The 23,663-nt window shown below is 47.4% G+C and overlaps 1 protein-coding gene across 2 annotated transcripts in view; it reads left to right on the top strand.

Annotated features, from left to right (window-relative positions):
* MBTPS2 (membrane bound transcription factor peptidase, site 2) overlaps positions 1-23,663 on the top strand; it is a 471,718-nt gene that overhangs the window by 370,235 nt on the left and 77,820 nt on the right. For both annotated transcript variants that reach the window (XM_069640675.1, XM_069640676.1), the window contains exon 8: positions 14,331-14,425. In XM_069640675.1, the coding sequence (XP_069496776.1) occupies positions 14,331-14,425 (95 nt within the window). The remainder of the gene's footprint in view (positions 1-14,330; positions 14,426-23,663) is intronic.

The raw sequence follows: 23,663 nt of genomic DNA, 5'->3' as shown, positions 1-23,663 counted from the left end.
AGCAGCCAGTCTGCATACAGAGCAGGAGCAATGGAAGGTTATCAGGGGAGAGGGAGTGAGAAAGAGGAGGAGAAACTGAAGGCCTTGAGGAGCTTCCAGAACTTAAGGAGATCCAGCTCAAGGCGCAAAGAGGCAGGTAGGCCATTCCAGGGGGAGGCACCTGCAGAGGAGAGAGATCTATCCCCCATTCTCTGCTTGGAGAAGCGACTCACCTGCAGAGTATTCAAGTAGACAAGCGGAGGGCTCTAGAAAGAAGGTACTTCGGAAGAGAGAGAGTTGAAGGTAGTGAGGGCCATCGCCCCAGAAAGCCTTGTAGACGATGCAGAGGGTCTTAAGCTTGATACTTAAAGCCACCGTGAGCCAGTGGAGGGATTTCAGGCCCGGAGAGATGCAGTCCCTGGGCTTGAGGCTAGGGATAAGTCTTGTGGTCCTGTTCTGGATGAGTTGAAGAGGGCGAAGGGTAGAGTTAGGCATATTGAGAAAAAGGTTGTTGCAGTAGTCCAGCCTAGAGTGAACCAGGGCTGTGGAGACAGTAAGCTTCTGGGGGAAGGTGAGACAAGGGGGAATACTTCTGAGGAGGTACAGCTGGAAAGTGGCCTTCTTGGCAAGGTCTGGTATGTGCAGAGACAAGGAGAGTGTGGAGTCAAAGATGACCCCAAGGTTTTTTGCCTCACAAGAGGGTGAGGGCAGAGGTCCCAAGGAGGGTGGTCGGAGTGAGAGAGGAAAGGCGGGAGCTGGGGTCCCAATGAGAAGGATCTCAGTCTTACTGGCGTTAAGGCAGTACCATGCCTGGATAGCAGATAGATAGTCCGGGATGAGCGAAGAGGAGGAGGAGGCTGAAAGAGAGCTGTGTGTCATCCGCATAACACTGAAAGTTAGAGGAAAAGTGAGAGATCAGGAGGGCCAAGGTGGCCAGATAGACACTGAACTGAAGTGCCAGGGGAAGAGGATAGAGTCCTCGGGATCACCACATGTGGAGAGAGAGAGAGGTGGTGGAGAGAAACGACCCAAGCTGAACCTGGGAAGGTCGGTCCAGGAGAAAGGAGGTCGGCTACGCCAGATCCGTGATGCCCAGGGTCTCGCGCATACGAGTAATCAGTATTTGATGGTTGACCATGTCAAATGCAGAGGAAAGGTCGAGGAGAATGAGGACAGAGGGAGAGCTAGAGCCAAGATTAGAGAGCAGATCTTCACCGGTGTTCAGGAGTGCAGTTTCCTTGCCTCTGGCTGCTCTGAAGCCAGACTGATTGGTCATGGAGACAACCAACAGATTCAGTGTGGAGGGTTAGCTGGGAGATGCAATCTTCTACAGGAGTTTGCCCAGGAAAGGAGTGATGGAGATTGGGCGATACTTTGCCAGAATGGAGGGGAGGGCAGAAGGTGTTTTTTAGTAGGGGGTGCACAAGGGACTACTTGAGAAGAGAGGGGAAAGATCCAGTGGCAAAGGAGTGATTACAGAAATCGGCCAAGACTGGAGCGAGAGAACCAATGTGGTCCTTAAGGGCTCTGGAGGAGCAGGGGGTCACCTGTTTGGATGAGACTTTCAAAGACGGACTGGAAACATCATCAGGTGTTACAGGCGAGAGGGAGGAGAGAAGGAGAGGAGGGGGAATGGCCAAGGAGGGCCTGAGAGGGGTAAAGGAGAGAGATGAGGAGAGGATGAGAGTGCAGACAGGATGTCCTGGGATTTAGTGGTGAAATGAGAAGCCAGAGCCGTGCAGAGGGCCTGGGTAGGTGTATAGGAGCTAGATACTGCAGTAGGATTGGCCAGCAGATTTTGAAAAGTTTGGCCATGTTGTCGGAGGCCGCAGAGATGCAGGCTTGTATATAGACACTCTTCTTTGGCAAGATGCAGAGCCTGTATTGCTTTGGAGCCGGCAGCAGGCCAGTTTGTCAGAGGGTGTACCCGAAGCTCCCCACTTCCTTTCAGCTACTCTGCACTTGCCTTTCAGAGCGGCCAGAGCAGAGTCATACCAAGAGTTGCACTTGGTGCCAGGCTTTAGGCGGGTCCCCATGACTGGGGCAAGGATATTCAGAGTCTTAGAAATGGAAAGGTGAAGGTTGGGAAGGGCTGTGTCAGGATGGAGTCAGCTGCAGGAGTAGGTGGGGGAGAGAAAGTGGAGGCAGAATGTGGCAGTGCTGGGTGGGCCTTTGCCAAGGGGAGAGGAAGCTTCAAGAAGAAAGTCGTTAGTCCAGGAGAGAGGAGTAGTTAGAGTATTAGAGAGGGGGATGTCTGAAGAGATGAGAGCATCCAAGGTTTGTCCGGCAGAGTGAGTTAGACCTGAGGCTAGAATGGAGAGGGAAAGAGAGTTGCATAGGCTACGGAAAAGCCCAGAGGAGTCTGGGGAGTTAAGGTGGATGTTGGGATCGCCAAGGAGGAGAAACTGGGAGGTAGAGGAAAGGAGAGAGGAAGTGAGGTCAACCCATTCAGAGAAGAGGGTGACCTGGCCAGGTGGCCTGTAGATGGTGGCCAAGGTCAGAGAGAGGCCAGGAGAAATAGAGAGCCTGCAGACCAGGCATTCAAAAGAGGAATAGGTCTGAGTGGGGATGATGTAAGCAGGAATCCACTCAGGAATGATCAGGGCCACTCCACCTCAGGGCCTATTGGGCCAGGGCTTGGAGAGGATCTTGTAGCTCTCAGGGAGGAGTATGTCAAAACTTGTGACAGAGTTGGCCTTGACCCATGTCTCGGTAAGAGCGAGAAGATCCACGTCCAGGAGTTCAAGGAGGTGGTAGATGTCAAAGGCGTGTTTGACAGCACAGCGAGAGTTGAGAGTAGCCACGTGGAGCAGGTTGCCACTTTTGAAAGACTTCCGGGGAGGGTTACAGAAGTGGTTGAGGAGCAAGAGAGGTCGAAGGAAGAGGCGGCAGAGGAGCTAGAGAGGTGGAGGATGGAGGTGGCCGAGGAGCCAGAGAGGTAGTATATGGCATGGGAGCCAGAGCAGTAGAAGAAGGTGTCAGAGGAGGCAGAGAAGTGGTAGCAGGAATCACAGGAGAAGGAAGGAATGTTGATGAGGCGAGGGAGGTGCCTATGAAATAGTAGGGGATTGGGCTGAGGGCCCTGGACCATGACAGTGCCGTTTAATGAGGACGCTGGAGGACTGCAAGGAGGCCAAGATGACCTCCCACAGGGTGCCACCATTAATGGGAGAAGAGGAGGAAGTAGAGAGAAGTGCGACCATATGAAGGATCCATGTCGGGAGAAGGAACGACAAAAAGGATTTCGGTGAGAATCACGTCTGGAGGAAGCACTGACATGGGTGTCTGCAATGGGAAGGCCTGGATTGGAGAGGGTGTCCTTCTTGAGTTTCTTCCTTCCAGTCTTATTGAGAAGAGTAGGATAAGAGATAGAAAAGCAGTTAGAGAAGATGGGGGAAATTGAGAGCACCATAGTGGGTGTGATGGAGGAAAGAAAAAGGGCAAGCGAGAGGAGGACAAGAGAAGGAAACACTGCACAGAGCTACGCCACACAGGGTGCGCAAGGAGGGGATATGGGAAAAAAGGAGGGGGGGGGTCCTAAACAGAGGGAACAGCGGGCAACAACAGAGCGCAGGCAGAGACAAGTGACAATGGCATCAACAGGCAGTGAGTGGAGACAACGATGGGAGCCGACCAGGCTCAGCTCAACCTAGAGAGTAAAAGGCCTGGAGGGCAAAAGTAATGATCACTGAGTAAGAGGGAACCTAGAGAAGAGGGAACCTAGAGAAGAGGAGAAAGGCCTATTGGACACAACAAGCCATGTGAAAGCACACCCAGGAACACTTGCCTAGAGGAGAAATGCAGAGAATGCAGGAGAAATGAAAGAACAGTGATAGAGGCCAATAGATTCCCCTAACAGGAAACAGTGATGAAGGCCAAAAGCACTTGCCTAGAGGGAACAAAGTGGAAGATGTAAGAGAAATGCTGAAGAACAGTTGCAGAGACATAGAAAGCAAGGTACGGCTACCCGGGAGAGGGGCAGCCTAATAGATACGTAGAGACAGTGCAGGGTGAGATTCACATTGAAATGGAAGTAAGCCCAAGGTAGGGCAGTTTAGTGGGACCCAGTAATGGCTGCGCCCCCCACCTGCACCTCTCTTACCTTGCCGTTGCTGCTGGACGACAGCAAAGCTGTATGCTCGCACTCGTTCCGACCCATTCGTCTCCAAGCACCTGCGTAGCACAACACTGCAGCCTTGTCCTGCGAGGGCTGTCCCGCGGAGGGTACGATCCTCAGATCTTAAAGGTTCAGAAGCGTCGACGTACTGCAGCATGCTACGTAACAACCGTCTGTATCTCCTGCGGTCCTGCGTCACACAACACTGCGGCCTTGTCCTGCGAGAGCTTTGAGAGCACTGAAGGAGCAGAAAGGCGTAAGGAATGTTGGAACCTTGAACAAACTGTGACCTTAAACCCACTGAGCAGCTTGCACTGGTGGAAAGTCTAGGGTTCCTGAAGGAGAGCTGGGACTGCCGGAGAGTGAGCGGAGAACTATATCCCTGAATGAGCTAGCAACATACCCTTGAAAGATGAATGGGGCCCCATATTCCTTGGAACTTCAGGAATGGAACACAGAACTATGATCCTGCTTGTATTACAAAGGGTCAGTTGTGTACTATATGCCTGTAACTGTGATTTGGGCCCAGGAACAAGCTTGACTCTATATCCCTGTGACTGTGACAGTGATTTGAGCAAAAAAGCACGCTGGGTGCTATAGCCTTGTGAGTTGGGCAAAGAAGCAAGCTTGGTGCTATATCCAAGAAACTGTGTATTTGGTGGGTATCCAAAGCAAGACCTGTATCCCTATTTGAGAGAAAAACATTGCATCCTATAAAGTCATCCTTCCTGAAACCTTTTGCTTAGATAGTTGCAAAATATATATACATTTCTTTAGCAACAGAAGCAAGATTGTCATCCCCATCCCTGGGCATATAGTTATAGGATATAGATCATAGTAAGCAACGCTATAGTTTTAATTATGTAATATTAATAGCGATTGAGTTTTCTTTTTTTTTAGGCAATGAGTTGTATTCGAAAGGTGTATTTTAGGTTGTAATATATATGAATTGGGTTATTAAATATGTATATTCTTTGTACGTCTCTTGTAAAGGAGATGTAAATAATGTTAATCGGTGTGTAAAGTTTTAATTGACTGAATATTGCGCTAATAAAAATGTTTTTGTTGTTGTTGCTGTAGATAAACCTGAATTCCCATAGGTTTTTTTTTCCCATATTGAACCTAAAAAGAAATACATTGTTGAACAATTTATCCTGTCGCATGTTTTTTCAAGCTGCCAGAGTTGTTTCCTGCATGGTTGAATGTTATATATTTAAGTTAAACCCTTCAAAAAAGTCTCCATGTCGATTTTTGTGCATGCAAAGGCTGCCTCAATGGCTTTCCAGGGGTATGTTCTGTGAGAAATCTGAAGGTGTCTCACACGCTAGTCCCCGGGGATCTCATCCAGGTGGCCAGGACACAGCCATTGCTTTTGGATCCAGTCCCTGGGGGTGGACCAGTGCGGGAGGATCACCTGGATGAGGGCTCTTTGGGGAGTGGAAGTGAGACACCAGAGGATGAGACGCAGCATCCCCTTCTTTGTAACACCTTTTCCCCATCCTAACAGGTAGGATACCTAGGAACTCACTCCCCCATCCCCCCATTTCCCGACACAAACACTTTCTCACGGACAGCTCACCGTGAGTGACAATGGACTAACCCCAGAGCTATATACCTGACATGTCCCACCACAGAGGTCAGGTAATTACGGATCATTAAACACACCTGACTTCCATCACACTTCCCCACACGGATAAAAGGCGGAGCACAAAAGCACACTCTGGCCGAGGCAAAACACATGAGGGAACAGCAGTTCCAAGATGGCAGTTTAATAGAAGGAGAAAGATGTCCAGACCAGAGAGGGTTACACAGAGTGAAGTAACCTTGACCTGTAAAGACTTACTTTTGTGAGCCTTGGAAAGTAAGAAACCAAAAACCAGTAACTAAGGCTGATCAAACCTGCACATTGTATCGGAGGTACCCGGGGCTCTCTTGTGTCGATAACCAAGGAGGGGAGGAGCGATTGCCGCTGAGGTACTGTCCTTGGCTCCTACAACCAAGCAGTGTCAGAAAAGACAGCTCTGCCGGTGAGTCAGAGAGACTAATACCAAACGAGCTTCTGTTTTTAACCAAGGTTGCAAGTGACAACATTGTATAAAGAGAACAATGTGTGAAGTGTTTGTGATGAGCGACGCAAATACAATTGGTAGCCAAGAAAAGATACCTTACACAGAGTGGTCCAGCGCCACGTGGGAGCTCATTCGAAAGTCTCTGTTAGGTAGCCAACTGATGCTGAGTGTGAGAGAAAGAAATATTGAGATCGAAGTGGTCTTGCAATGGGCCAAGCTAAACTAAATCGATAGTTTAATGTACATCACAATTGGTCCAAGGCCAGACTACTAAAGCCAAGCCAAGATCACGTTTACTGCACATTGTATAGCCAGCTATCATTGGTAAAGTTAATTTAAATAGTGGGACAGGTGAAGATTCAGTGGCCCCCCTGGGTGCAAAGAAGCCCTTTAATTTGGCAAAGTGGAGGTATTTGCAGGCTGTTCTACAGCAAATTAATGTTAGCACAAACATCCGGAGGTGGAAACGGTTACTAAACCCACAGATAGGATCAGAACTAGGGGAAAATATTGGATAGTTGGGGACACGCAGCAAGGATGTTCCCCATCACCACTACATTTTTGTTGGTGATGGACCCTTTGGCCTGCCACCTGAGGTGCCAATTCATAGGTAGGAACATTGTGGTTGATGCTACCTCATATGTAGTATTGTTGTATGCAGATGACGTATTGTTGTTTATGTGAGACCCATATAATCTTATCCCCAATATAGGGAAGAGGTGTAGAATTTTGGCCTTTTATCAAGTCTCTGCATTAATTTGGCAAAAATGTGTATCGTTGCACTGGGTGGCCTGCATAAGCATGGAATTGTTCCTGAGGGGGGCATGTTAGGTGGCCGTGAGGGTTGTTTTCTCCACACTGGTATTCAGATTTCAAAGGATAGGGGAATATTATTGGAGATGAATATCCGATGTACTGTTGATAGGATTAGAAGATCAGTGATGTCCTGGGACAGATTACGGATAGTGACAATGGGAATAATAATAATAATAATAATTTAGCATTTATATAGCGCTACGAACCCTCGGGCATCTGAGCGCTGCTTATTATTACCCACGGTGTGTGGTGCTCATTTATCAACCTCGGAAGGATGAAAGGCTGAGTTTGGCCCTGCCGGGATTTGAACCTGCGTCGGCAGGCTCTGCACAGATGTCAAAGCAAGCGCTCTACTCGCTGTGCTATCGGACCCGCGAGGTAATGTGGTCATTGATAATTTGGCCCAGGTCACTGCATACATTTCAAATCTTGACCATTCCAACACCTCAGCATTTATTTAGGGAATTGGGGAATTATCATCATCACAGGATTGGAGTCGAGGTAGGCACAGACCTCGCCTTCAGTGGATGAAACTACTGCTAGATGAGGGAGGACTGGGACTCGCAGATCTGGATTTGTAATGGTTCATGGCACAACTCCAGTTTGCAGCATAGTGGCTGTTTCTATAGATAACACCTCTGTGAGCAAAGTACTTTGAATGTACCAATGGAGGAGCTACTAATGGATGGTGGGACATGGTAACAAGCTTGGCATGTGGCAATTAATACTATTAAAATAGTAAGGGCCAGGATTTCCCTTGTGGCCTCGTTCCTTGCTCTGGGGCCACACACTCCTTGTCCTTTCCTCTAGTCAGTGGGCCTTTTCTTGCATGCCGAGCCTCTGCTGTTGTGGGGCGGGGATCCGCTCTGTGTCCGCTGGCCCCCCAGTCTTGCGCTCCTGCCCTGCAGGCCTGCTGCACTTGCTCGTGCCGAGTACCTAGTTTAGCCCCTGTCCACCTCTTTGTTCCGATACTGAGGGGAGTTTGTTGCAGTTTACCACGTTGCTTTATTTATTAGCTCATTAATGCGGCCTGTTGGGGAGACACACTCATGCACGTCTTCCTCTGCCAGCCGCCATTTTCAAATCTCAATTACTACATTTTTTTAAATGACTTTTTGCTGGTTATATTTACACATGACTGCATTTCCCTCTGAGAATTTTCAGAAAGAACCAGCTGTATTATATACACTTAATATTAATATAGTTTATACTCTGAGATTTTACTGTCATAATAGCTGCATTTATCCTATTGTGCTTAATTTCTCTGTGCAAACATTAATGAACAGATTTAAAGAAAAAACAATGGATGTTTGTGTTAGCATTGGGTAGCCAGGAAGATAAGAGTATATTTTACTTTTCTGTTGGTCAATTTGCTTGGACATTATTTGTACACTAGGATTTCGCAGGAGGGGCAACGATGTTAAGATTAGTGTTTGCATTTTATGATTTAGCGTAGCAGCCTTACACAGAAACCCTTTTATCATTTCTAGAGAACCCTTGATGGATTCTACAACCGTTCAACCAACCCATTCCTTGTGTGAAACTTAACAAGAACATCTTTGTAACAAGCCTAATTTGATATCAAGTGTCCTTTGCTCGGCCTGCCACACGGCTAAATGGGTTGGAAAACATTACTTATTGACTTCTTGTGGGATGATTCTGCTTCTTTTGAGGTTATGGAACTGACTCACAAAGAAAGAGTAGGTTGTAGATATTGGCTTTTACTTTGATGGTCCCGTTGCTGTAGACATTCCTTGATAGTTTGGCATTTGCATAGGGTCTCTTCATAATGTTTTATAACTTCAAGTGCATCCATTGTGAGACACCTGAGGGTATTCTCACTCCTCAACCCCTTCGATCCTCTGCGCATGTGGCTAGGAAAAGGCCATCGCTGTTGGATCCCGACCCTGGGGGCGATGAAGTGAGAGAGGATCACCTGGGTGGAGGGTCCTTGGGGACTGAGAGTGGGGTGCCCCTTTGCCTGCTAACGACCAACCAAACCCTTCCCCAACTTTTATGGGCTATTGTAAGCCAGTCACTCTGATTTTCCCACCATTGACACTTGATAGTACTGGGACAAAGAAGAGGCCACTAAGCGCAATGAAGACTATGCTCTTTAACCACTAACGCTATTACTGGGACGTGAAATATGCCTGCAAAGAGCAATGAAGGTCAGGCATGTCCTCTTAATGGTGGTCAGGCAAGGCTGATTGATCATCCACACCTGCAGCCTGTTAAAGGGCTCAGGTGTATACATGTAACCCAACCCAGTGGCAAAGGGGAACAACAGGAGAAGGACCAGGAGGACGGTGCATGCAGCAGAGAACCTTACGGCGTGGTGAGGGAGCTGGGACTCCCTGGAGCAGACTGGCACCTGCGAAGGGAGCCATGCTGGAAGGCTGCCCATTCCCTTTCTACTCAATGTGCTTGTTTCCCTGTGGTGGAGGACCACCCTAGGAGTGTCTGAGGGGCAGGAACTGGAGCCCCGACACTAAAGGAAGGCATAGGCTCGGATAAGGTGGGGCTGGGTTTGTGCCATAGTCCCCTGAGTGTGTAGCATTAGCATTTTAGTCTCCTATACCAAACAGGGCCTGGGGCCATGCATGAGAACATACCCTGCACTGGAGCTGCGCAAGTGGGGGAAGTCTTTCTGCCTTTCCAACTAGCTGAGGTGGGGGAGGCCCTTTACAATCTGTGTGCAGAGAACGCCCTGGCCCCGGATGGAATCCCCATCGATTTTCTCAAAGATGTATTGGGAATCTGGACTCCTTTGCTAACGAAAGTATTCAACTTTGTCGCCAGGTTTAAGAGTGTCCCCCCCCAACCTGGCGTGAGGCTATAATTTTACCTATCCATAACACAGGTGACAAACAACCGGGGAACTATAGGCCCATTTCTTTACACGATGCTGTGGGCCGGGTATACACAAAAGTATTGGAAACACGTCTTCAACACTGGGTAACTCTCCAGGCTGGTAAATCTCCAGGCTGGGGTCCGGACAGGTGTAAGCAATGTGGATCAGTGCTTAAGGTTAGGCGCAATCCTGGCCAAATATGTTAGTTAAACATCAAAATATGTATGCAATTTTTGTCGACTTATGCACTGCGTTTGATTGCATATCCCGACCAAAGCTTTGGTCGCTCCTAAAGAACAAGGGGGTCCTGGGGCATCTATTGGATAACATGTAGGCTTTATATTGTGATAACCAGGCTGCTGTTAGATGGGGTCTTGGTGGGGAGACCACTGAACTGTTTGAGGTTGAGCGGGGGTCCGCCAGGGCTGTGTGCTGGCCCCCCTCTTATTCTCTCTGTATATAAATGAGATTATTGAGGGGCTTGTGGCTAACTGCCTTGATGTCCCCAAATTAGGCTCTGATAGGTTCCAGGCATTATTTTATGCTGATGATGCAGTGATCCTATCAACCTCCCCAATGGGCTTGAAACGTAATTTGAAGCTCTTCTTGGAGAAGTACAAAGAACTCTCTCTGAAGCTCAATACTGAGAAGACCAAAGTTATGGTGTTTGCCCATAAATCCTCTAAAAAGTGCAAACTGGTAATAGAAGTAAAAAGTGAATCCACATAGGAGAAGCGGTGCTAGTGCAAAGAATTGAGATGAAAAAAAGAATGGAACCATGTGTGAACAAAGACCAAAATAGATGAGTAGCAACCAAGCAAGAGGTAGAAAAAAAGGAGATTTTAATATATTGTATCAGATCTGCCGACATGTGTTTCGACCCTCGCCGGGTCTTTCTCAAGGCAAAACTGTATAAGCAATAACCAAAAAACTTTCACTTTTTCCTCATTGCATGTTTTAGTAGGGTTGAGGTTCCTACTAGTTCCACAAGGGCGCAGCAGCTAGTATACTCAATCTAATCATGCGCTACTCAGTAGACCTTTCATTTGCTCAAGCGCTCCCAATACCCGGCACACCTCGATTCACCCTTGTGCTTTGGTAATAGAAGTATGGCGGGTGTGCTGGAGCAAGTAAGCTCATATAACTATCTGGGGAGAAGGTTCTCATAATATCTGGGTTGGGGGCCCAAGTCACAAAGGCAGTGGCTACACTTGAAAAATACAGTGGGGGGCTCTGCCGTTTCCATCACAGCCAGGGTGGAGGATCTATTTCCCCGGCAATTCAAATTTATAAAACCCAAGGACTAACAGCCACAATGTATGGCGCTGAGCTGTGGGCAGTAACCAAAGCCCCAGCACTAAAAAAGGCTGATGACAATTTTCTTAGAGCACTCTTGCAGCAACCCAAAAGTGCATCCATGGCCAGCCTTCGCTTGGAGTGTGATCTAAAATCTGTATCTTAAGTGCTGGCGATTAAAACCATTATTGTATTGGTGTAGATTAGGAGTACACCGGAACTTGAGTATTATAGAAATGCACTTAGAGGTCCGATATCATATGATATGGCATTTATAACACGCCTATACACAAGTGTTTCAAGGCGCAACGAGGCAAGGGAGGGAAACAAAGGGAGGACAGACAACGATCCTACTAGGCCAGGTATCATTCAGATCGCGCAAGTGCGTGGGAAGGGGGCAGGGACAGTGCAGTACATGGGAATAGATCATAACAATAAGTAATGGCCAGCATGTGGTAAGTGCATGGGTAAGTGCAGACATCAGGTGTCAGGGATGGTAGGGGGACTGTAGGGATACAGAAACAGTCCCCAGGTGCGGGGGTTGCCAGGTGGGCAGTGCAGGTGTGTGATGCTGGTGGGGGAGGGAACTGGGTCCAAGATCAGAGGGTGTCCAGGTAGCCAGTCCAGTTCTGCAAACAGCCAGGAAGTCAGCAGAGGAGAGGAGGAGAAAAAGCAGAAGCAAAGAGAAAGGTTTTGAGGTGCTTCTGGAACCGAAGATGGTTCTCCTCAAGTTTAAGGGAGGCAGGGAGGCTGTTCCAGAGGGAGGCACCAGCCGAAGAAAGAGATCTACCACCAACTCGTTGCTTGGAGAAGCGACTGACCCTGAGGGAGTTGGAGGCGGATGAGCGAAGAGCTCGAGAAGGAAGATATTTAGGAAGAGAGAGTTGAAGGTATTGAGGCCCCAGAAGGCCCTTTGGACGATGCAGAGGGTTTTGAACTTAATCCTTGCAGCCACTGGGAGCCAGTTCAGAGATTTCAGTGCTGGAGAGATACGATACCTTGGCTTGAGGCCAAAGACAAGTCTTGCAGTCCTGTTCTGGATAAGTTGCATAGGGTGGAGAGTATAAGCAGGCAGATTTAGAAAGAGGCTGTTGTAATAGTCCAGCCTAGTGAGAACCAGCACTCTGGAGACAGGGAGCTTCTGCTAAATGTCCCTGGCTCAAGTTCCTTGCCTTGGTTGAGATTTGTACGCGGAGGCTTTGAAGAGTTGGATATGACAGATCTCTGACTTGCCCCAGAAAGTATGCCATCAGATGTGAAAGTCAAATTGCTGTATTGTATTAAATAATGTCATGAAGACGGCACGTCTTAAATTAAGCACTGCACTGCAGCACACATTTTTAAAGCAACAAGTGAATTTCTGGGGATTGAGAAACCTGGTGCGTGTGCGTGTGTGTGTACTTGAGAATTTACCTGACCTGAATACTTTGTATCAGAGTGGTTTGCATGTGGCGAGAAACACATTTTCAAAGGTATCTGAACAACGTGCTATTCAATTAAAGTGAAACTAACAACTATTTGTCAATTATCAAACAAAGGGGAATATCTTGTATCAGACTGGTTGCATGTGGCAAGAAGCACGTGCTGGAAAGTCTATGACCAATTAACCATTTAATTAAAGCAAGACGAATAGCTCTTGAATTGTAAATGGAGGGAAAATGAACCCTAAGCAAGAGATATAATTACTGAATGCCAAACTGAAGTAAAACTTTGTAACCATTACAAAATTAACACCTTTGGAACCCAAAGAGGGAAAAAGACACTTTAAATACAAGCACACCATTATATGCTGAACTGTTGAATGAATATTACAAGCCAACCATTATATTAACCATTATATTAAACAAACCACAGTATGCTGAAATCTAATGTGACTTTACAGATGATACAAACAAGAGATACTGAAGCCTGATTTGCAGTGGAGTTTTCAACTCCTATGCAAGCTGCAAATTATCTGAACAAATATTCACATCAACATTACTTGGAGACAAATATATTTTGTGTTTTATTTTGAACTGTGCCACTTAAAACTTGGGGAAGGACACCCCAAGTCCTTACTTTGGGTCATGGGGGGGACGGCCGGGAGTAACACCGAGACCCGAATAGAACTATTTCATCTTAACTCTAAGAAAGGGATTTATGAGACTTTGCTTTTTGGAACGGTTTTATACTTGGGAAAGGGGAATGAAAGGAAGCTGTGAGCTGGAAGAAGCTCAAGGCTTTGTGTTAAACACTGTTTTCTTCTTGGTTGCTGACATCCTTACACATTGTATAGTTATAGTTGTGAGGGAAAGTATAGGGTTTGGACACAGACAGATTCCTAAGTTGAACTCTTTGACTCAGACATCCCTTAATTTAATTTAGATAGTGAAATCCCACCTTAGCATAGGGCAAGCAAGGCCTTTTTCATACCTGACATTTAAGTTAATAAAACTGATTGTTTTGAATTTGGAATCTGTTGTCTGTGTCCTTCTTCATGATTGCGTCACACATACAGTGGATGTCTGGTGCTGAACCATCACAGGAGTTGGTGTGTGAGCAATGGCAGATCGGTTATCTTTCAGTTTGGATGCAGTGATATGTGTTGGGTCAGTAGATGGACATTTTTAAATGCACTACTGTGCCAGAAGTTGTTTTTGAAGGTGCATACTTCTAATGGGGAGAGTTCATGCACCATGGTTAGGGCAATGGTTTATGAGGGCAGGCAGATGGCTGTAGTGGTGAGAATGCCATCCTGCAGGCCAATAGGCGATAGGTCTCTCCCAGCTCGTTGCCCGAACCTGCTGTCAAGCAACTGCCAAACCAGTGTTTGGTATTTCAGATTTAATTTGAATATGGATACAGATTGCAGAATCCACTACCAGGGTATTGCTTGCAGGTGGAAGTGAAGCAAGGAAAGGGATGGAACCAAATAATAAGGGAGGGGCCAGTTGGTGCAGTGACCTCACCTTCTTCTATGTCCCTGGAGGTGACTGGCGGCTAACATGGAACCGGGGAAGGGATGAGCCAATAAAGATGAGAAAACCAAATCATCAGAACAAGCACACGTTGTAAAATGGATCCGTTTTTTCATTGATATTATTTTCTTGTGTATTATTGAATGCAGAACCTGTCGCTGATTTTACATCCTACTGTGTGGTATTACAATGCATCTATATGTCTTCCAACTATGATGCTATTTGTTTGTCTTCCTTTTTAGTGTATAGAAGACTAGATGGCTCTATTGAATGTTGCAGTAACAACAGCTTAACAGATGTTTGCTTCTCATACAGCAGTAATGCACATGGTCAGATGGTAAGTTAATCACCCTATTCTTGAATCGAATGGGGAGTATATCTGTGGGCACAAAGTCTGTGTATTATTTAAGTTTATACTCAAGAATAAAGCATTCAAAAACGCAGATATAACGACTTTTGAATACACCAGATCCAAACAAGATTCCTGAAAGATCAATTCAGAATTGTGTAGTAGACTAACCATTGTGACACAGTGCCCAAGGGCTGGTTGCTTTGGCTAAGATTGTGATGCCTTTTTTAAGGAACTGCTCCGGTGCAATAGGCCTTTGGATAGCTTATAGATGGGTTGTTGAAGGCAATAATGAAGGTGAATGATGGCATGCGCTTATACAGTGGGGTGCCGGATCAGGGGAAACGCCCTTCCTCTTTTGAGCATTGTAAATTCTGTGAAATAAGCCTCATGAGATCTAAAAACGTGCTTTTCTACCCATATAAAAAGTTGTCTGTACAAAAATATAAAATCAGTGAATTCCTCTCTTGTTCTTCTATCAGTTTGTGGTTGTGACGTTGATTAGCAACAGAGGAGCCAGGTTAGCGGAGTATGATATGCTGAGAAAGTAAGTTGGCATTCAATGCAACACTTTTGCGCTCATTGTTTATTTTGATGAAGCACAAAAATGGTGAATCAGAGGGTGTATACCACTTACTATCTGGCTAAGGAATGCCACAGTCCATCATGGCAACATGCTTTGGTGTCGATAGCAATCATGAGGGCCGCAAAATGACATGAAAAATACTGGATTATCTTGTAACCCTGCCTTTAAAAAAAGCCTTGCATTAGTGATGCACACCTACTGGACCTCCATAGGACCTAAACTGGTTGTGGCATGCATTTGAGGCAGGCCACCACTGTAGAGTTCTGATTAACTTTTGTAGAGGGGGAGCAATGTTTCCTCTGGCTAGTAGAGCTTGCCAAAACACATCAAACTAAATGTTGCTAGGCTCTGCTTGCCCCACCACACAACAGAGTTCCCATGTCGAGTCAGTGTTGCGCGAGTTAACACATCTCAGTGCCATTTTCACTAATCTGTTTCCATCAGGTTCCATGGCCAGAGAGACCTACTCTACATTACCAGTTGGCCCACTTTCCATCTGCAGTGCACTGGGAACAGGAATAAAGGGCTTTGTCCAAATTCCCACTTCTATACTCCAAAGGCCGCAATGGCAGATATAAAACCTACTTTTATAAATCCCTTGGAAAACAGAATTAGTGTGTCTGCTGGCCTCTGCCCACTTCCCCATCCACAAAAGTATCAATGGGCCCAGATCTAAATCTTATCAGAGGGAATAGGTGCATTGGTAAGTGAAGTCAGACCCTGAAACTGGCATCCTAACGAATTGCTGGTATACAGAATGGCATCCTGGTGTAAATTGGCTGTTCAAAGACCCACATACTTCCGAGTTGGCAATTAAGTAATAGGTCATTTGAATATTTATTTAGCTGGACCCGCTGCTCCTTCCAATCATGTCATTTTATGGACCATTTCTATACTCTAAAAGACTGTGACCTCGGGGAAGGAAAAGTTCATGCTAACGCAATTGAGTTAGCATGAGTAGGCTGCTGGTCACGTGGCTAGGCCCTGCCACTTGGTTGCTCCGCCCACCAGCAGTTGTCCCGCTTTCCAGGCCTCTACTTAAGTACTCTAGGCCAGCACTAGGTATACAGCCTTGAATAGGCTGCTGGTCAAGTGACCAGTCTCTGTCACTGAGTTGCGCCGCCCACCACCTATTTCACAAGTCCTCCATAGGCATCCTCATTGCCGGCGTCCTCAGGAAAGGGCGGACAAAGACAAGGTGTCATGACCCATAGAACTTGCCCCTTCTGGACTTCCTGGTCCTTATCGCGCCGGGGCTTGTATTCTTTGTTACTCCCATCATGGCCGCAACAAGCGACTTGCCTCGCACCAGCTTCCACGTCGCACACGGCACGTTCTATAAATTGGCCACGGCCCCGCAAGTCTCAACGCTATCATTAGGTAGTGACTTGACGTGTGTGTGCTGTTCGGCAAATCCACTATTCCTAGATCCTGGTTCCTTCTTCCTTCCTTCACCCCTTCCCTCTAATCTGCTCCTGGAATCCCCATTCTTAGCGACCGCTACCCATTTTCCTGGACATACTGGAACAGCAACCTTCCCGGAACTCTGAACGCGCTCTGCAGCCGGACGAGACTCGAGCGAGCCTATACAAGACCCGGTCCGTCCACAAGAGGAATCCTCCCGCGGAACAGAGCAAGAAGCGATCCCAGGTGAGACGGGGGGAGATTTACGACCGTTTGAGACGCCCAACGACCGACACTGATACTGCTATGGAGGAAACAGTCCAGGACCTTATGCGTGGCATGCAAGAGCTTTCAACTGAAGTACAGAACTTAAAGGCTGAGAATGCTGCGTTAAAGCAGCTTGTTTTGTCTCGCGACCCCGCTAACAAGGACAGTGTGTTACTGGGTGGAGTGGTAGACAAATATGATGGATCGGCAAAATCCTTACTTGGATTCCTGGATTCCTGCTAGGTGCATTTTACTATTAAGCCCTATTATTTTTCAACTTCTAGGGCAAAGGTGGGCTTCATAATCTCGCACCTCACAGGGAACGCGTTGACCTGGGCCATTCCCTTAGTCAACTCAGGGGATGCCCTCCTGGATGATTATGATGGATTCATTCAGGCACTCAAGACTATGTTCGACCGCCCAGAACAGGTTTTTAGTGCTCAGGAACGCTTACTTGATTTCCAACAGGATACTCCGGATATGCTAACGTACGTTACTAGATTCAAACAACTGGCCAAGGAAGCGGATTGGTCCTCAGAAGCAAGTTTCACTCGATTTCGCAGGGGTCTAAACAAGGACATTAAGGATGAATTAGCCCGGGTGGCTCGTCCTAGTTCATTCCAGGCTCTTATGGATCTAGCCATACAAATAGATTTCCGAATCCAGGAAAGAAAGGCTGAAAGAAGAAAGACCAAGACACCCTTTCAAAAGAATTCCCTTGAGACCTCTGTTAAAACCGATTCTGCCCCAACCCCTGACATAGATCCGGGACCCATGCAAATCGGAGCCTTCCGTGGCCCTATTTCCCCGCAAGAAAGGATAAGGATCCACACAGGCCTGTGCATGTATTGTGCCTCGGATAAACCCCTTATTAGAGAATGCCCTCTAGCCCCTCCACGGCGTTCGGGAAACGCCAGCTCCCGATCCTAGATGGAGCGAGGTGTCGGGAGAAAGATGTTTGCTCCACATCAATTCCATCCTTGAACTCTCCTGGACAAAACAGTTTGGTGATACTACAGGCCTTCCTCTGCCCTCCAAAGACAAGACCTACCCCCTTCTGGCCTTGGTGGACTGCAGAGCTATGAGAATTTTCATTGATCAAGACTGGGTTGTTAGTCATATGCTGTACGAGACACGAAACACCATGCAGCCGGTGGAAGAAATTGACGGAAGACCCCTCTCTTCAGGACCCATAAGCCTGCAGACTAAAGAGATCCAACTTTCCATAAACCATCATCAAGAGCTGATTACTTTCGACATCATTAAGTCAGCCCATTACCCCATGGTTTTGGGTATGCCCTGGTTACAAAAGCACAATCCGTATATCAATTGGACAGCAGGATCATTATTCCTGGGCTCAGAGTTCTGTATGTCCCACTGTCTATCCCTGGACCCCTCCTCGATAACTCCTAAAGAACCACCAAGAGACCAAGAAACACCACTCATGGTTTCCAATATCATACAAGTTCCAGAGGCTTATCAGGGATATGCTGATGTATTTTCTACTGCCATAGTCCAAGCCTTACCCCCTCACAGGCCCGAAGACTGTGCCATAGATGCAGATCCCTCAGCTGTGTGTTCATTCTTTCCGAGCCTGAGAAAAAGGCCCTTCGGGAATACCTAGACACCAATCTTGAAAACGGCACCATAAGACCCTCGAAATCTCCAGCGGGTGCTTCGTTGTTCTTCGTTCCCAAGAAGGATACCAAGGAACTCAGACCTTGCCTCGACTATCAAAGCTTAAACCAATGCACCCTCAAGGATCGGTACCCACTGCCCCTGATCTCGGATACCTGGAAGCTGTAAGAGGAGCCGTAACATTCACGAAGTTGGATCTCCGGGGTGCCTACCATTTAATCCGTGTCCAGGAAGGGGACGAATGGAAAACAGCCTTTAGAACACCCTTTGGTCACTATGAATACCTAGGTATGCCTTTGGACTAGCCAATGCTGCCGCAGTCTTTCAGCGTTTTATGGACAGGGTGTTCTCTGATATGTTGTTCCTCTTCGTCATTGTCTATCTGGATGACATATTGATTTTTTCCAAGGATCCTCTAAAACATGAAGAACATGTAAAGGCATTACTACAACGACTTCGTGAACACAAACTGTTAGCAAACCCGAAAAATGCTTGTTCCACGTTACTTCTGTTCACTACCTAGGATTCATCCTTAGCCCAGAAGGAATTGATATGGACCCTTCAAAGGTAAAGGCCATGCTGGCTTGGCCCGCTCCCACATCTGTGAAACAAGTGCAATCCTTCCTGGGGCTCGCCAACTTCTACTGGAAGTTTATTCCTACCTTTTCTGAGATCGTTCAGCCGATCGTTGCTCTATTGAAGAAAGACACCCCCTTTATCTGGTCTACACCGCAAGATAAAGCATTCCAACGATTGAAGACAGAGTTCACGCAAGCCCCCATCCTGATCCGTTCGCCCATTCCTGGTGGAAACGGATGCCTCTAACTACGCCATAGGGGCGGTCTTGAAACAGGAACTTGAGGATGGACTGGAACACCGCATTGCTTACCTTTCAGGAACCCTAACCCCCAGCGAGACACACTATTCCGTCCTGGAGAAGGAACTCTTGGCCATCCGTCAAGCCTTCACTGAATGGCAACACCTACTTCTGGGTGCTAGATATCCAGTTCAGGTCCGCACAGATCATCTGAATCTCCAAATCCTACAGTCGTTGGAGTACAGGAACAGTCGTCAGGCCTGTTGGGCCTACTTCTTTGCCCAGTACCAGTTTCAAATCACTCATGTTCCCGGATCACAAAACATGATTGCTGACGCCTTATCTCGACGTCCTAACTACGCAGCCACTGAGGACAAGGCCTATCCTAAGATGTTTCCCCAAACTATCTTTGTAGCTCAAGCAGTCAACCTCCTGGAAGAAATCGGAGTGCAAACCCAGTCCTCTGACCTCTGGAAGGATATTTCAAGGAAGAATCCATGGAATCTAAGAGTCAAGGAAGAATATCTATTCAAGGACAATGCACTAGTCATTCCTACGCAGAAATTACAACACAGGGTAATAAACCTCTGCCATGATACCCTGCACTCCGGTCATCGTGGTATAACTAACACCCTGCGTCTTATACAAAGACAGTTTTGGTGGCCTTGAATGAAGACCGACGTACAACAGTACGTCAAGGCTTGTACTGTCTGCAGTCAAAACAAACATGATAACAAGAGACCGGCGGGTCTTCTACTGCAACTGTCGCTGCCAACAAGACCATGGGAGTTTATTGCTACAGACGTCATTGTGGAATTACCACCTTCCCAAGGGTACACGACCATCATGGTAACCACAGACTTGTTCACCCACATAGCTCATTTTACACCTTTGTATAAACTACCATCCTCCTCAGAACTTGCTGGAATTTCCCTGGAACATATTTTCCGTCTTCATGGACTTCCTTCCAAGATCATATTGGACCGAGGACCTCAATATGTCTCACAATTCTGGAAACATCTGTGTCGTATTCTAGGGATCCAACGCGCTCTCTCATCAGGTTATCACCCACAAACCAACGGAGCCACGGAACGTGTAAATCAAACTCTGGAGCAATATCTTCATTGTTTTGCCACCAAGGTTCAGGATGACTGGTCTCTCCTGATACCCCTGGCTGAGTTTGCCTACAATTCCGATCACTCAGCACTCAAGGTCAGCCCTTTCTATTGCAGTCAAGGTTTTCAACCGTCCGTTTTACCTTCTGTTCTTCCACGTCCCACTCCAGTACCTACTCTCGACTCATGGGTAAAGACTCTCATCAACATACACAAGGAAGCCAAGGAACAATTGAAAGAGGCTCAAACACGCACTAAGCTCTATGCGGATTCCAAGAGAAGATCAGTGCCCTCTTATTCTGTTGGTGATCAAGTCTGGTTGTCCTCGAAACTATTACCGCGACATCTACGGGCAAACAAATTGGCCCCTCGGTACTATGGACCATTTTCCATAAAGGAAGTCATCAATCCTGTCTCATTCCGACTCAAGCTACCCGATTCCTGGAAGAAAATACACGCAGTCTTTCACACTTCCCTATTGAAACCCTACATCCAATCCACCCGAAAATCCTGCAGACGCAGTCCTGTTGTTGTGGACGATCAGCTGGAATACGAAGTGTCCAGAATATGCGATTCCAGGTATAAACGGCGTCGACTTCAATACCTGGTTGAATGGAAAGGATACCCTCCTAGCGAGAGAACCTGGGAACCAGTTTCTAACTTAAATACCCCTCGACTGCTTAGAAGATTCCATCTCGGACACCCGGGCAAACCTGGTGGAACAGGTTTTCGGAGGAGGCATGCTGTCATGACCCATAGAACTTGCCCCTTCTGGACCTCCTGGTCCTTATCGCGCCGGGGCTTGTATTCTTTGTTACTCCCAACATGGCCGCAACAAGCGACTTGCCTCGCACCAGCTTCCACGTCGCATACGGCACGTTCTATAAATTGGCCACGCCCCCGCGGCCCCACGCGTCTCAACGCTATCATTAGGTAGTGACTTGACTTGTGTGTGCTGTTCGGCGAATCCACTATTCCTAGATCCTGGTTCCTTCTTCCTTTCTTCACCCCTTCCCTCTAATCTGCTCCTGGAATCCCCATTCTTAGCGACCGCTACCTATTTTCCTGGACATACTGGAACAGCGACCTTCCCGGAACTCTGAACGCTCTCTGCAGCCGGACGAAACTCGAGCAAGCCTATACAAGACCCGGTCCGTCCACAAGAGGAATCCTCCCGCGGAACAGAGCAAGAAGCGATCCCAGGTGAGATGGGGGGAGATTTACGACACAAGGACCTCACATGTTGGTGCCTGCTTGGGCCCGATGTGGCAAAGGGATAGATACGCTATCCTGCATTTCAACTACGAAGCAGTCGCTACTACTTCTACTCGCCAAAAGACATTACCATGTGTCTCCTCCCTCCACTACCCATTCTCACGCTCACTATGGTTTGAATGGCCAAGCACCCTGGGCAGCCCCAGCAAGCTATCCTAGTTAAGCTTGTCAATCTTGCCCTTGCCCCCTTCCAACACCGACAGACCATACACGCCCTCTCATGTTGATCAGTGCTCGCTCAGCAGTCACTCACGTTGCAGAGTTCCCTGACCTCATCTGGCACAACAACCTTGATGCCCTGTTCATCACTGAAAATGGTTTACCCCATCCTCCCCTCCCCCCATGTTTTCAACGTCCTTCTCCACAAGCCTACTGCATTCAACATGCCAAACATCCAGGAAGTGCGGGATGCAGAATGGCAATCATCTACAGTAGTGATTAGCCATGCTCCATCACCTCCTTTGCCAGAACAAACTCTTTTGAATCACTCGCCTGCCGGTTCCCTTTATCGCACAAGGAATCCATCACCTTCCACTTAGAGACCACCTCGCACAAGTGACTCATTTATTGCCTGGATCTCCTAATTACTCTCCTCTACAAAATTAGCAAACTCTGATAATGTCTTTCTCTGGAGATTTTAACGTCCTCTTGAGTTCAGGCCGACAACCACATTCAGAGCATGCTTTTCACACTCGCCAGTTCCATGGACCTTAAGCAAATTGTGCTCTCCTCCACGCACAACAAAGGCAACACCCTAGACTTAGTCTTTCCATCATACCCCCCCCCCAATCACCCGCTCGACTGGTCTGACCCCACTGCCATCTCGCTATCGGTCACCCACTCGACTATGGCCCACAAAGGTCAGGCGAAACGTCCCCTAACGCAACACCGCTCATTCAAATCCTCCCCAGAGCTAGAACCAATCATTGCAGATGTCCCCACCACAGGGAATGCCTTGAGCCTCCTAGAATTATTCAACACTCTTCTATGAAACTGGTAGACACTCATGCCCCCCTAAGAACCAGTCAGGGTAAAACCACACCATTCGCCCCTTGGTACACCCCGAGCTCGCCTCCGATAAACACTCAGAGCACCGGAGAAATGGTGGCACAAAAACTGTAACCCTGGAGACGTCACCAACCTCAGCTCTCTACACCAACCATAGGATTCTGTTAGGAAGAATTCTCATTTCTGTGCTAATTCTCTTCATCCTTAGAGACCCCCAGCTCTTTTGCTGGACTTAGTACTTTTAATTTTAACCCTGGAGTGAGTGAGACCTTTTTCTGACACTCGTGTGTTTTTACCTGATTTGGATTCTGTGTTTTCACTGTTTTTGGAGTCTGACAAACTCAATAGGCATTTACTTTTTGTATGGTGACACACAGCACCTTCAGTGCAGTGTCACAGAGAAATCCCTTTAGATTTCTCACATGGTTTAAGTACCTTTTCTTGTGTGAACTACAGTTCCCAAGAATAGTAAATTGACTTTACTTACTGTAAACCTCATAGCCATGAACGACTTGCTGAGGGGCTCACGCATGAAGGAGGGCAAGTACTACCCAGCGAATGTGGCCCACCAACAGCAACCGAGAGTGAAATGGAAGACGCCTCGGAAAACACATGGTGGGGAAACAATGTAACATGGACACCCTTAGAAAAACGAAGACGCTACCGGTGTAATCAACAGCAGGGAGGACAGTAATGCAGGCGGCATGATAACGCGTTGGGCAGAGTGCATGGACACAAAGGCTGAGTTATACGCAGTGAGGAGTGGGGCCGTTCCCAGATCAACCACTGCAGGGGGGAGAGAACGAAAAACACGACACAAGCGGTTGAGCGAGAACGGACGTGCAAAAGCCACGTGTCTACCCAAACACATAGACACAGTGGAAATCGGCTCAACAAACACTGTAACTGACAGTGAATCCTTAGAATACCCTTTCCCTTCATTTGAGGAGTTACAGCCATTAGACTCCGACTCACAAATAGACAGTGTTTATGCTGACTTACCCGATACACAGTGACAGGAAAATCCAACCGGCAGTCCCCGCGAGTCTCCAGTTCAGGAAATGTTATGGTGGCCTTCATTCTGGAAAGAAGGGTGCGGGGCTTGGGAGGGCTTGT

This window comes from Ambystoma mexicanum, chromosome 7q (assembly GCF_040938575.1).
Source record: "Ambystoma mexicanum isolate Mex_15411 chromosome 7q, UKY_AmexF1_1, whole genome shotgun sequence".
Taxonomy (NCBI): Eukaryota; Metazoa; Chordata; class Amphibia; order Caudata; family Ambystomatidae; genus Ambystoma; species Ambystoma mexicanum.
The sequence above is the reverse complement of the archived record's forward strand: the minus strand, read 5'-3'. Positions and strand labels throughout refer to the sequence as shown.